This window comes from Gracilinanus agilis, chromosome 1 (genome assembly GCF_016433145.1).
Source record: "Gracilinanus agilis isolate LMUSP501 chromosome 1, AgileGrace, whole genome shotgun sequence".
Lineage (NCBI taxonomy): Eukaryota > Metazoa > Chordata > Mammalia > Didelphimorphia > Didelphidae > Gracilinanus > Gracilinanus agilis.
This window is the reverse complement of record NC_058130.1, coordinates 379,815,910-379,830,753: the sequence shown is the minus strand read 5'-3', so window position 1 is coordinate 379,830,753 and position 14,844 is coordinate 379,815,910. Positions and strand designations below refer to the sequence as shown.

The 14,844-nt window shown below is 33.8% G+C and overlaps 1 protein-coding gene across 1 annotated transcript in view; it reads right to left on the bottom strand.

The window, feature by feature from the left end:
- LIFR (LIF receptor subunit alpha) overlaps positions 1-14,844 on the bottom strand; it is a 90,775-nt gene that overhangs the window by 30,886 nt on the left and 45,045 nt on the right. The window contains exons 5-9 of the mRNA XM_044664282.1: positions 14,181-14,344; positions 7,896-8,076; positions 7,213-7,470; positions 4,883-5,012; positions 47-216 (exon numbers count right to left, since the gene is read on the bottom strand). Of these exons, the coding sequence (XP_044520217.1) occupies positions 47-216; positions 4,883-5,012; positions 7,213-7,470; positions 7,896-8,076; positions 14,181-14,344 (903 nt within the window). The remainder of the gene's footprint in view (positions 1-46; positions 217-4,882; positions 5,013-7,212; positions 7,471-7,895; positions 8,077-14,180; positions 14,345-14,844) is intronic.

Genomic DNA, 14,844 nt, shown 5'->3' with positions numbered 1-14,844 from the left:
CAATTTTTAAAATTATGTAAAGAGTAGTTTTTTGTAACACTATTACCTCTTTGAGTTATGTCAACCAAAATTACTGCTTCAGATCTACCCAAAGGATTACTGGCTTTCAAGGTAAAATTATATATTTCCTGACCAGCTATCATTTGAAAGATTAATTGATGGTTTTCATTCATGCGTTCTTCATCTCTCTTATATGTAACATTTCTTCCAGAAAATCTGTAAGTCAAAATAAAAAAAAATTAATGCTATAGTACAGCTTGTTTGAAGATCTTGGGGAAAATTATGGCAAAATATGAAAAATTAAGAAGTAGGACAAAAAATAGTACTGGTTTTGTAGTCAGAAGACCTGGGTTTGAATTCCATCCCTCTTTACTTATTAGAGTGACCTTTGTTAAGTTACTTTACATCTTCAGGCTCTGGTATTTCATCTATAAAATGAGGAAATTTGATTTTGGCCTCTAGGATCTGTTCCAACTGTAAATACAGAAGCATTCATCTACTAATAAAGTTCCTCATGCTTTCCTTTTATTTGGTAAAACAATTTTTTATCTAGGACAATTTTAAAAAATGATATTATTTATGTTTAAAGGTATTTAAAAGATTCTAGGGAAGAGTCTTAAGGAAATGTTGTGTAATTAAACATTTTTAAGTAATTGAATGCTGACCTAGAACTTCTGGAAGCATTTATGTACTGGTGACAAACACTGAGGGTTTTATTTTAAAGATATCACAGAAGGTAAAAGACCAAATAACTGAGGGAAGAGTCATAGATATTAAGATAAAAAAGAGGCAAATGAGACAACATTTATAATTACCAACACAAAGATGTGTCTTGCCTCTACAAAATCCATTTAATGATTTTTACACATATCAATGGAATTCTTTTTTAAATATCTTTACTAATTATTTAATTTATAATATTTTTTCCAAGGTCACATGATTCATATTCTTTCCCTCCTATCTTCCCTCTCCCCTCCCTGAGCTGGCAAGTTATTCCACTGGGTTATATACATGGATCATTGTTCAAAACTTATTTCCATCAATGGAATTCTTGACGAAAATATGAGAAGGGAAGAAGGAGGCTTTAGCAAAATCTTTTCTCTTTTCTTTTTTTAAAAACCTTACCTTCCATCTTAGAAGCAGTACTATGTACTAGTTCCAAGGCAGAAGAGCAGTTAAGGACTAAACAATAGAATTTAAATGACTTGTTCAGGGTCAGATATGAATCCAGAACCCCCATTTGAAGATTTGGCACACTATCCACTGAGCCACTGAGGTGACCCTGACAAATTACTTTCTATAAAGACATCTCCAAAGTCATGAGTTGATTAAAAAATATAAATCATTCAAAGAATATGTGTTTCATTCTAAAAAGATATCTGATTTAGTAAATCAAAATAAAGATATAAAGGCTGGCCTTCAACAAAGCATCTCTCATGCAGATGTTAAGATCATAAGATTCCCTGATAGAGGCAATTAAAGAAATATATATATTTGTACAATCATTCTCTATCAATATCAAGTCAGGCATTAAACAGGACAATGTGTACTTTTCAAAGGTGTTTGCCTTTATCATAGAAAACGCTTTGTACAAAATCTAATTAGATTAGGGATTCGTTAGAGATGGTGATATCCTCTAGATGGTCCTATTTATGAATAATGTCCTGACAACATCAAGTGTAGGAGCACTATAATATTTTCACTAAAAATTATGACAACTCGAAGAAAATGGCCTAAAATCCATAAAGGAAAAATCAAATGGGTGGCATGCAGCTAGATAAAAGATTTATTAAATTAGTCTATCAGTACATAAATTTTGGACAGGTATTGCAATTAACAATAAGCTGGGCCCAGAATTGAGGAGGAAGAGAATAGGCTGGAATATATTTGAAAACTGTGAAGCATATTGAAGATCCCAAAGGGCTCTTCAATATGTTTCTGATAAAATTCTATTGCTATGAATTGCAAAGACCACAACCTGAGAAGAAAACTGCATATAGGTTGAAGGACAATGGAGAGACACTAGCAGGCATAAAGAGACTGTGTGTCAGGCATGAAGCTTTATAAATATCTTATCTGATCCTCACAACAACTATGGGAGGTAGGATTTATTCTTTTTTATCCATATTTTACAACTGAGATGTGCTATCTAAAATCCTTGAAAAGAGCAATCAGCTGAGATTTTATGGAGAAGGTAGCATTTAACTAGGTTTTAAAGGATGAGTAGGAATTTAAGGAGCAGGATGACCTTTCTTCCAGGAACAGCAAGATCCAAAGGCACAGTGATAAATGGTGGGGAAACACGAGATTCTGTTCCTAGTTCATCTGGTAGTCCAGTTTGGCTGGTGCACAAAGCTTATTACAGAAAAGACCATGATTCAAAGTTGGAAAGGTAAGGTGGAACTTCTCTAAACTTACTTAGGATGACTCTTAAGACAATAGACTCACTATATGATGCTGTGCCTTGATATGACTTTTGTTTTACTGACATATCTCTCTAGAAATAGAAAGTTATTCCCATACCACAATGAAGATCAAAGCAGGTCTTTAGTTAAGGACTTGTACTCATTAACATAATTTCAAAAATTAATAAAATATTTTAAAATAGTACATGGATTTTTTTTAGTGCCTGGGAATTTCCTGTTCAAAATTGTTCAGGCGTCTGAGAATACATAAGTTTCTTGTAACCAGGGATTTTTTCCCTTCTTTGTATCTCCAGGGCTTAGAATAATACCTAGCATATAGTAAGCAGTTAATAAATGTTTATTGACTTAGATTATGTATATAAGTATATAAGGTATAGTTTTTAAAAAGTAATGAGCTGGATTCCATAAGCCACAGAAACCTCAGACTAATTCATAATCACTCCCTGCTTAGATATTGTTGAATGACATCAAAACTTGATTATTATTCATGTGTGAATTTTTCTATTTTGTTAATTTTCTGATATTAACTTAACTTTAACAGAGTTTTCTTTTACACAAAGTCCACTGCTGGACAATCTCTCTTAAAATCAAATGATTTATGATCATGGAAAATTTAGTTTAATATAAGCCAAAACAAGACCATGGAAGTCCATTTTAAAATTTTGTTTTGGTTTTATCTTTTTTTTTTTTTTTTTTAACCTCCTTAGAATCAATTCTAAGACAGAAGAGCAGCAAAGGATATGCAATCAGGGTTAAGTGACTTGCTCAGAGTCACATGGTTAGGAAGTGTCTGAGGCCAGATTTTAATCAATCTTCCTGCCTCCAGGCCTGGTGCTCCATTCACTATACATATCTAGCTGCCCCTTGAAGTCAGTTCTTATGAGGTCTCTCTAGGTAAATACGCAATCTATTCCTGAAGATTTTCAAGCTTGATAGATTCTGATAAAGACTGTCCTCTATTGGCATAATCTTCAAGAATATGAGGGTTCACCTTAGTCATCATCATGAGACTTCTACACTCAATAAATTCAAATGGCTCCCTATCACTTCCAGGATTAGATCTTGTTAAGCATTCAAAGTTCTTCATAACATATTTTTCTCTCCTCCCAGCTTTCTAGTCTTCTTACACTTTATACTCTGTACATATTCTCTGATCCAGAGACATTGGGTCTCCTCATGAGCAATTTCTCTGGCTGCCTCTCATACCTAGGATGTTCTCCCTGCTCATCTCTACCTCCTAGCTTCTCTGGTTTTGAGTCCCAACTAAAATCCTACATTCTACCAGAAGTTTTTCCCACTCTCTCTTAATTACAGTGCTTATTTGTACATGTTTGCTTGTTGTCTCCCTTATTGGATTGTGAGCTCCTCCAGGACAAGGACTGTCCCTTTCCTTTCTTTGAATCTCCAGAACAAAGTATAAAGCCCGGCACATAGTAAGTGATTAATAAGGGCATAATGTATGACTAATCATAGTCATTATAAGACTATATTTGTATCTATCCACATAAAAGTACACATATATGTAGATAGTCATTTTAAGACTATGTACACATAGACACATATGTGAAAAAAACATAAGAGCTCAAAAGGCCCCAGGAGGCCATCTAGTCAAACTGTCACACTGATCAGGAATCTGAAGCCTGGAAAGGTTAAGCAACTTGTTCAAGATCATACAGGTAGTAAGTGGGAGATCCAGGACTTGAACTCAAGTTCCTTGGCTCTTTTCCCTTTCCTTAAGCAATCATGAAATGAATAGATAATTTTGGGTTAATTATTTGTTCTCAACTCAATATCTTAAATAATAGGTGATGCTCTTTCTATAAGTGGCCTCAAACTGGAAAGTAAGGGAATATCCAGCAACTCGGGAGTGGCTGAGTAAGTTGTGGTACATGAATATGATGGAGTACTGTTGGGACACATAATTGTAAAACAGACGATTTTAAAAAGAAGTGAGATGACTTATATGAATGTATACAGAATGAAGTAAGGAGAACCAGAAGAGTAATTTGTAGTATAAAATCATTATTATAAAAATGAACACTTCTGAGAACTTTCAAAAACAGGAAGAATAAATATGGTCAAGAAAACAATTTATATAATAACAGCGGTGTAAAAAAACTATGAAGATTTTAAGAACTATGAGCACTACAATGACCATTAGTGATTCCAGAGGACCAATGAAATATGTTCTCCATTTCAGAAAAGTGAAGGATTTAGGATACAGGATGAGTAAGCCATTGGAGGATTTTGTTTTACTTTAATCTGAATATTTTTAAAAGAAAACTGTTTTCCTTTTTCTTTTTTTTCCAATGAGGTGAAAGGAGGGAGTAGGAAAGAAAAAAAAGTTCATGTAATATCTACATTGCATGTTTTAATTTTTTAATTTTGAAATCTAAATGAATTACTTATTCTTAATATTCACAAGGTTTTAAGTCTTTCGCAATAATGAAACTTACCTTTCATATAATATATAATTTGTATCACGAGGGCCAACCAATCCAGTTGGTCTTCCTGGATTCCAACTACATATAATTTCTTTCAAATCACGTGTTTCACAGTTCAGCTTTTTGGGGATATCAGGTGGATCTAACAAAAAGAAAAATCTATAGGTATTCATGCCTTGAAAATGTACACTTAAAATATCTTAATAAATGTCTTTTACTTAGTAATTAATTTTTGTCCATTTCCAAAAATGATTAGTGCCATTCCCATTTCATATTAATTATATAATTATATTTAAAGAATTCAAGAATTGCAATTATTGCTATAGTACTTTTTACACATTATCTTTCTCCATTAGAATATAAGCTCCTTTAGGGGAGGAACTCTTTCCTGTTGTTTGTATTTGTATTCTCCATTTCTACCTTAGTACCTGGCATGACTTTTTTGTAGTTCATTACACTTAAAATTATTTTAAAATAGCTTAGTGCTTTTTTGTTGTTGTTTAGTCATTTGAGTTTTGTCTGACTTTTTGTCATCCGGGGTTTTGTTGTCAAAGATATTAGGAGTGGTTTGCCCCTTTCCTCTCCAGCTCATTTTACAATGGAAATACAAAGGAAACTGAGGCAAAGAGGGTTAAATGACAGTCAGTGAGTATCTGAGGCAGATTTGAATTCAACTCTTTCTGACTCCAAGTCCAGCATTCTATCCACACTGCCACTTACCTGCCTGGTAAGTTCAGTAATACTTAGTAATAGCAATAACACATTGAGGCAGGATTTGAACTCAGATCTCCTGAATCCAAGTTCAGGCTCTATGAAATATTCAAAGAGTACAATATGTAGGGAACTAATGATTATGGTGACAATAATGATCATAATAACCATAACTTGTCGATGTGAAACTATACATTGCCAACCCTTTGTAAGAGGAAGATCAATATATAATCCACCCCTGCTCAGTTTAAAAGTCAAAAGAAGGTATGACTAAGTGAGGTAAATTATGCAATAACTCATCTATTTTCTTATAGCTAACATGATAAACATAGAACATGATTAGAAAAAACAAAAAATAAAGAATAGGTATCTTCTACTCTAAGGATTTGTATTCTGCCTCTTCCTTATAAGTAAAAACCAATGGCTTGTTCATTTTTTTCAGCCTGGAAACCTATGGTATATGACATCTCATTTACTCAGAACATTTATCTGGCACACACAACTATTTAAAACACAAAAATCAAAGAGTAAGCAAAAAATGTCTTTTTTAGTTAAAATAAATAAAAAATCCATATAGTAAGTGAATGCTCCTTACTCACATGTAATTCCTTAAGTTTTTACTCTGAAAAGATTTATATTTATTTAAAACACAATATTCTAATAAGCTTTAGCTAGTTCCTTAAGCTACAACAGATTAGACACAGATAATTTGGTGATATTATAAAGGGAGTTGTATAAAAAGCAACAGGAAATGAAAGCTAAAAGTAAATTGGGAGACAACAGAAGTCACAAAAAGTAGACATAATTTTTTTAAAGGCAACCTAGGAAAAAATTAGTAAAGATGTTACTGTTTTGTCTGAACAGTTTCTTTAACTAGATTACATCATAGTATTCATAATGATGGTGAAGTCATTAAAACATTAAATTACTTCATTTTCCCTCAAATTTTTAGTTTATTCTTTTCACCCTTTTATTTTTATTGTTCAAACATAATACATGCATTCCTGCTGTCTTAAACTGAAAACTCTTGAAGGGTAGGGAAGAGATCATCTATTAGTTTTGAGCTATACAACTTAAATGTCATGTAGTTCAAACCTATCTTTTGATATATAAGAAAACCAAATACCAGAATAATGAAATCACACAGTTAATTAAGAAGAGCTAGAATTTGATTCAAGGACTTCTCTATCCAATTCTAACCCTCCTGACACTATATCACTCAAAATATACATTCACTATTCTATGTAGGGACATATTGGACACTCATTATGCAGGAACATATAAAAGATATTGTTATCATTTTTCCAAATTTTTTAAAGTTTGCATGAAAAGGAAAAACCCCCAACTGTATATGAAATACCTCATTTCCTGAGGGTATCAGAAAATGAGGTAACAATTATAAGTTGGTCTAGAATGTTACTGTTGTTAATTTCACCTAAAAATGTAGCAGTTAGATGCTATGATTTTCATTAGAGGAAGATCACAAATTATCCTGATTCAGATAAGGAAGAAAATAAACATTCTGAAGCTTTTATATTTTCATTTACATTAAGAAACAAGAAAGGAAAAAATAGGATACACCCTGTAAAGAAAATTATAGAACTTGTTGTATAAGTAGCAGCAATACTTACATCCTGCAAATACAACTGTTCCATACACATTTGACTTTGTTGTAAAAACCACATTTGTTCCACTACTTGGAGAAATGGTAATATTGTTGATCCAGATTGCAACACTTTTATTATCAAGGCGGATAAAGGGACATTTTTCACTTCCATACTGTGCAGTTAACACAGTTTCCTCAACAATACAGCAAAACGTCATATTTGAACCTACTGGTACCACTTTGTCTCGAGGAAAAACCTCGTTATTTTCTTTTATGGGAGCCCCTAGGAGGAAAAGAAATACTCAAAGTTAAAATACTTTAGAAATTCTCTATCAAAGTATCTTCTGTAATGGAAAAGTACTAATATGGATATAAAACCAAAAGTCTATAATGTCACGTAGGAAGTCAATTTGTTAATTAATTTTATACTTTTTAAAAATCACCTATGTATTTAGATAATACTTGGAAAATATCAAATATTTACCAGATCATAAAGTGTTTTTTCTTTTAACTTTCTGCTCATTTTTTCCTACTATGGATAAGGAGATATAACAAATGAAATAAGTTTCATTATATCAATTAATATTTCGGTGAAGACTCAGAATATTTATAAAGCCTCAGTATTTAAAAACACTAAATTTTGCATTGACCTCCAGTCATAACTGGATTCTGCTAATTACTTTTAACAAAATTATTGAAACAGAATACATAGATTACCTGAAATTGTAAGTAGAATCCATTCACTCCACTCTTTTTGGCCAAAAAAATGAAGTTCATCAATGTAATATCTGATTTTTACATGGTGTGCTGTACATTCCAAAGGGATATCTGAGGTCCAATTCCAGTGATGGACTGAATCCTTACCCATCAGAGTTGTGTTAAGTGTTGCCTAGAAAAAGAGGGTGAAAAAAACATCTCAAAGTAGTGACAATAATTTCCCTAAAGAAAGAAAAAAACATTTTGTACTGTAAAATCATCTCTAACATTTTTTTTTAAACCCTTGTACTTCGGTGTATTGTCTCATAGGTGGAAGAGTGGTAAGGGTGGGCAATGGGGGTCAAGTGACTTGCCCAGGGTCACACAGCTGGGAAGTGGCTGAGGCCGGGTTTGAACCTAGGACCTCCTGTCTCTAGGCCTGACTCTCACTCCACTGAGCTACCCAGCTGCCCCACTCATCTCTAACATTTAATAATTTGAGGTTAGTGGCTTTCCACTGCCTTATATTGGAATTTCGGTTTTTCAAAAAGTGTGAACATTAAAGTTACACTTGTCTCATTATCTCCAAACTCTAACATAGTTGCAAGGGCCTGAAATTCTAGGACAATTGAACACACTGCTAAAGAATTTCACAACCTAAAATATTTGAACACTATTAGTCTACATCAGTGATTCCCTGCAACCCATTCAGAAGTTCCAAGAGAGAATTGTCAGAATCTCAAGCCACGTGCTCAGAACATAGGATGAAGAAAGGAAAAGGAAGTTAAAGTCTACTTAGTGGGTAGACTTTTTTTTTTTCCTGGGCTCAGTAACCAACAAGAGATTGTTGCATCACTTTAATGTATTTTGGTAATGAATATTTGTGAACCTAGGAACGGAAATGACAGTTCAGTACTATATAATGTCCTGTATCCTTATTCTTCCCACCCCCCAGTTATATAATTGCTGTCTTCGCAAATCAACTGGGATACATTTGGCACATTTGTCCATATATCAAATTCTAGGAACTTCTCTCCGGACCAAGGTGGGACTCCAATAGTATCTACAAATTCTTATTCTCCAAAGTAAGTCCTTTATGAATAGTTAGCAAATACCCCCCAATACAAAAATATGCAAATTCAGCAAAAAAATGACATTCAGCTTAGTTTATTTTTGGTTCTAAACTTGGCTGTTGTCATAAGTTCTCTCTTTGAACTTCTGAATGGGTTGCAGGGAATTTCTTCTCCTCTACCCTGACCCCATGTAGAGGCCTAAATGAAAACTAAGATTGGATCTCAAAGCTCTAGTTTCTCTTTCTGCTATTTCTTTCCTTTTGCCAAACTAATTGAATAGAGATCCTGAGATCAATGTTTCTAGTTTTGGTCTTAGCATGAGTCAAGAATTTCTGGGTTTCTCAGTCAGTGCTGACTGTTATCAAGTAGTGTGTTCAGATTCTTCTACAATGCTGCTTTAACAAGGTGACCATTGACAGGAAGATGAGTCTACATTGTAGACCCTCACATGGTTGTTCAGACAGTGAAGAACCAAGGAAAATGTGAAATAATGACTGTTCAGCCATCCTAGGAAGTCTCACATGCTTTAATGCTTTTAAAGATCAACCTCTGGAGAATATAGCAAGAATTATGGGTTACTGTTTGAGTTACTTTTTCAAGGTAGATTTATGTCTTTATCTGTATACTCTATGAGTGGCATTTTAAGCATTTCTTTTAATGTGAAGAAAATAAATGGTGATCTCTATGTCATAACTAAATTGTTTCACTAATAGAGTATGCTTGAAGTTTATTTAGTGATAAAGAGGGAACATCAGGAGAGATAGCTCTTAACTTCAGGAAACCTAGATCAATAATTATTGGTTTTAATGTTTGGTGAACATTGAATACCCTATGTCTAGGGAAGGTCTCAGGCCTGACTGTTCTAGAAAATATGCACACGAAAAATAAAATGCAAGATGACAATATAAGAAATTTGAATGTGACTATCAAATGAAATACAAAAATGTAATAAGTTCTATAGGGATTCAGAGGAATGGAAGTGAACTTCAAGATAGCATACTTAGGAGAAAGTCTTACACAGGTAAGATCTGAGATAGAGCCTAACAGGTGGTATGAAAATTAATAAAAAGACCTCGAGTTTATGATCCTGAGACCCATTGGGCTCACACAGAAGACCTCCTCTGCTCTGAACATTTGAGTATATAATGCTCCTGCCCTGCCATCTTCAGTAAACCTGCAGATGCTATGCTCTAGGTCTTCTTGTTAATTATTATTAGAAGCAAGATGCCATAATGGATATAGCACTGAACTTATAGTCAGGAAGACCAGAGTTCAAGGCCCCACATCCGCTACTTGCTAGTTGTGTGGCCTTATCATAACTTTTCTGAGCCTTATTTCTCTCATCTGTAAAATGAGAGAGAGGTGAACTAGAAAGCTTCTGAGGCCTGTTCAAACTCTAGATCTATGATTTTACATTTTTTCAGCTAAGAAATGAAGAAACTATTCAGATGTACTTGAATGAGAACCTTCCCCTTTATGTAAAATCTGTGACTTTCAAAAGCCTCAGAAAGTGATGTGAAAATCGAATATAATGAACTTTTCTACTAGCAGCAATGCAATGATCCAGGACAATTCTGAGGGACTTATGAGAAAGAATGCTATCCACATTCAGAGGAAGAACTATAGAAGTAGAAACACAGAAGAAAAACAACTGCTTCAACACATGGGTTGATGGGGATGCTACTGGGGATATAGCTAAACAATCACCTTAGCGCAACTATCAATAATATGAAAATAGGTCTTGATCAATGATACATGTAAAACCTAGTAGAATTGCATGTCGCCTACAGGGGCAGGGTTCAGGAGAGAGAGAAAGAACATGAATCATGTATCCATGGGAATATAGTCTAAATAAAAATAAAATAAAAAAAAAGAAAGTGATGTGAAGTAACTGAAAACCAGGCGTCTGAAACATTCATTAGACAGAGTCAATGAAAAAGCTAGGTAAAGGTGAGTGTGCCAAATCCAAGGACAGGGGATCACATTCAACAAAGTTGTTTCCTTCTTTGAATGCTTAGCTTTTTAAAGGTCACCAAGGAATTGGCCAATATTCAACCAGCCAATTCTATCAGAAAACTTCCTCACACTTCCAAAAGGGATAAAAGAGATTCATGTGCCATTGTAATTTGTTAACATATTAATATCCTGATACCTCTCAAAGAGACAATTTCAAGTGAGCTTCCCCCGCCCCCCTCCATGGATCATCTATCACATCATTTCTGACTTTTTTCTCCTTTCACCCAGTCTCAACAATAAGATAGCCCTTTTCTTTGGCCAACAACCGCTTTATATATGTTCTTGATCCCATACCTCTCCTTCTTCAGCAGATTACCCCCATCATTATCCCCATTCTCTCTCTAATCTTCAAACCTTTTCCTATGTTCTGGTTCCTTCAAAATTAATTGTTTCCACTTCTCTTCTCACTTCTGAACTCTTTGCAATCTGCCCTCCCAATGAAACTGTTCTCTCCAAATTAGCAATGATTTTTTGCCAACTGATGATTTTTTTTTTAAGTTGTCATCCTTCTGGATCTATTTGCTGTATTTGACACTGTTGATCACTCATTTTTGGAGTTTTCATGACAAATAATCACTCCTTCTCAGTCTCCTTTGCTGGTTCATCATCCATATCATACCTCTTAATGGGTAAGTGGATATACTCCCCAATGTTCTGTTATAGGTCCTCTATTCTATTCTCTGTATGTTTGCTCTCTTTGTGACCTCACCAGTTCCATGGGCTTAAAATATCCCTTTTACATAGATGATTCCCATATCTATACAGGATACCCCAAATGTTTAACTGATCTCTCTCTTCAACATCTATCCCACCATCACTAGTTACCTATTGGGCATTTTACACTGGATGTCCTGGAGAGCTCTCAAACTAAATATATACAAAACAGAACTTAACTCTTCCCTAAAATATACTCCTCTACCTTCTCTATTTCTGTCACAGGCATGACTACCTTCCCCACCATTTCAGTTGATAGCCTTAAAATTATCCTTAATTTCTTAACCACCTTTGATCCATAAATCCAATCAGATTTCAAATTTTGCCATTTTTACATCAACTTCTTTTGTGGCTCACCTCTTTTCTCTAACTGACACTTCCACCTTAGTTCAGACTCTTATCCAAACTGATCACCTAGATTATTATAACAGCCCCCCTAATTTGTCTTCCTGCCTCAAGTTTCTTACCATTCTAATACTTAATTTCTACCAAACTGACTTTCCTCAAAGATCTATCTGACTCCCCTATTCAATAACATTCACTGGTTTCCTCTAGATAAAATATTAAAAAGCATTTAAAGCCTTTCACAACCTGACCTCAATCTACCTTTCCAAATGGACATTATCCTTCCTCCCATATTTTATAATCTAGCCAAACTTACTTTCTTTTTGTTTCTCACAAACAACACTTCAGCTCACTTTTGCATTGGTCATCCCTTGTGCCTGGAATATATCCATCCTCATTAAATCCATTTCTTCCTTGAAGATTCAGCTCAAGAGCCACCAGTTTTTTTTAACTCTCATACCACCCTTTAGGGCCTAGCTCAAATCTTGCCTGTGCAAAGGCCTTCCTTCTAAGAATGCTGGCCTGAAATGCCTTTCCTTTCCTTTTAATTACTGTAATAATTATTACATTTTAATATTTCATCTGACAGTCACATACAAATTTCTTAGATTGTCATCTTGCCAGCATCATCTCTTTTTCTCCAAGAATCCTTTCCTGATCCTTAACCCTTTCTATCTTATTTACATTTATTCCATATAAAATAATGTATAATCATGTTGCTTCCTTGATATAATTTCATTCTTTCTATTTGTATCCCCAATACTTAATATTTAAGTCCTTCACAACATGGCCCCAACCTATCCATCACCTTCAACATGCAGTTTTTTCTTACCCATCCAGATACTAGCCTCCTTCCCTGAAAATTATCCTATTATTTAACTATTTTGTATTCGTTCTCATTATGTTTATTCTACACAAATTCATATATGATGTCTTCCCCATTAGAATGTAAGCTCCCTGCAAGTAAAGATTACTTCATTAATTGTATTTATGTCCCCAGTTTGCATTATAGTGCCTGGCATTTATTAAGAATAAAAACTTGATTCGTTCTGCTTTAGTTTCAATGATTAATTAATCAGGTAGCCATGAATATCACTCTCAACTGTTACATATAAATATGTGTACATATATATATATATATACTTATGATACAGAATTCTTATGTTTCTATTACAAATAAGTATATGTGTATTCAGGCAGAGAAAAAAAGGTGTCTAACAATCCTTCAGGGCCCACATTAAATGCTTTCTGCTCCAGGAAACATTCTTTAATTCTTCCAGGTGGAAGTACTATCTTTATTTTCTGAACATAATATTCTATTTTTCTTTTACTGGACGTTCACATATCACCTTCTGTTGCAATATTATTTCTTCCATCATACTGTATGCCCCACAAAAACTGGGTCTATCATTCTTTTTTGGTCCCTGAAGCCTTAAGCACGGTCATTCAAGAAATCGTCAAAAGTGTACAGCAGGTCCCCAAATATTGGTAGAATAAATGAGGGAGGTGTATGTTTATGTACACACCCATACCTACTCCAGTACTATATATAATGTAGCATAGCTACTCAAATAAGAAATGGTGTAGTAGATAAAGTAACTATGTAACACATTAATTCTTCTATTGACTTTGAGTTCAATTATTAAATATGCAATCCATTAGTATGCTTCAAAGCTCTTAGGCAACATAAATAGAATTATTAAAGAAGGAGCAAGAGACTAAAGTAAAATATATTACTGGGCACAGGCCCTCACAGTTTTTCATTACTACTGAAATAAAGCAAAATGGAAAGAAGCCAAATGAAAATGATTCACAGGGAAATCATTCCAAAAAGGTATAAAAATTGTAAACGATGACATATTAGGATAATGTTTTTTCTTCTTAATCACATAATCACAGCTTTAGAACTAGATGGGACTTTAAAGGTTATGCAGTTCAGTCCCCTCATTAGAAACATGATTAATCTTAGGGCCAGAAAAGTTAAGTGATTTAAACAAAGAATATTACCTTGAAAAGTCACTCAATCTACCCCCCCCAATCCAAAAGTGTAGTAGTATTACAATGCCAAAATAATATCCAATGTTATGAAAATCCAATTTCTGATATAATTTAGGAAGAAGAAACATCTTTTTATAGTCAGGAAACTTACTACTGTTGCAACTTCCATGTCTTCTTTATATAGGACAATAATTTCCCAGATGACATTTGAATGACGTGGAAAACCAGAGCCATTGTCATTCCACTTTAGGTACAATGTAGATGTTGAAAAATCAGCTGTCAAATTTAAAATCTCTAATGCGGCTGGAACTAAAGCTTTTGAAAATAAAGATAGAATAAATTATTAACTTGTTCAAATAGTTAACTGCACAGTTAATATAGAAACATTTTTCTGACCATAAATAAAACTTTCAAAAGACAATATCTGAATAGAGAAAACCTCATTAAGTGTGTGTATATATACATACACACATACATACATGTGGATGTATACATTAAAATGTGTACCTACATCTAAATGTACATATATATGTGTGTGTACATATTTAAATTTTTTACTTTTTTGTTTTAGACCATTATTTACTAGTAGTAATTAGTAGAAGAGTTATTTCATGTGTTTAGGAGGCACTGAGAAGTTAATGTGAAATAAATGAAAATTGAACCTAGAGTTTCCTGATTTGAAGGCCTCCTCTTTACCACAATGAAAAGTTGATTAACTGACTGACAGACAGACAGGACATAATTACACATATCAATGAAATCACAGGCTTACTCAAAAAGAAAAAAAATCCAATTCCAAACTTAATCAGAGGTAG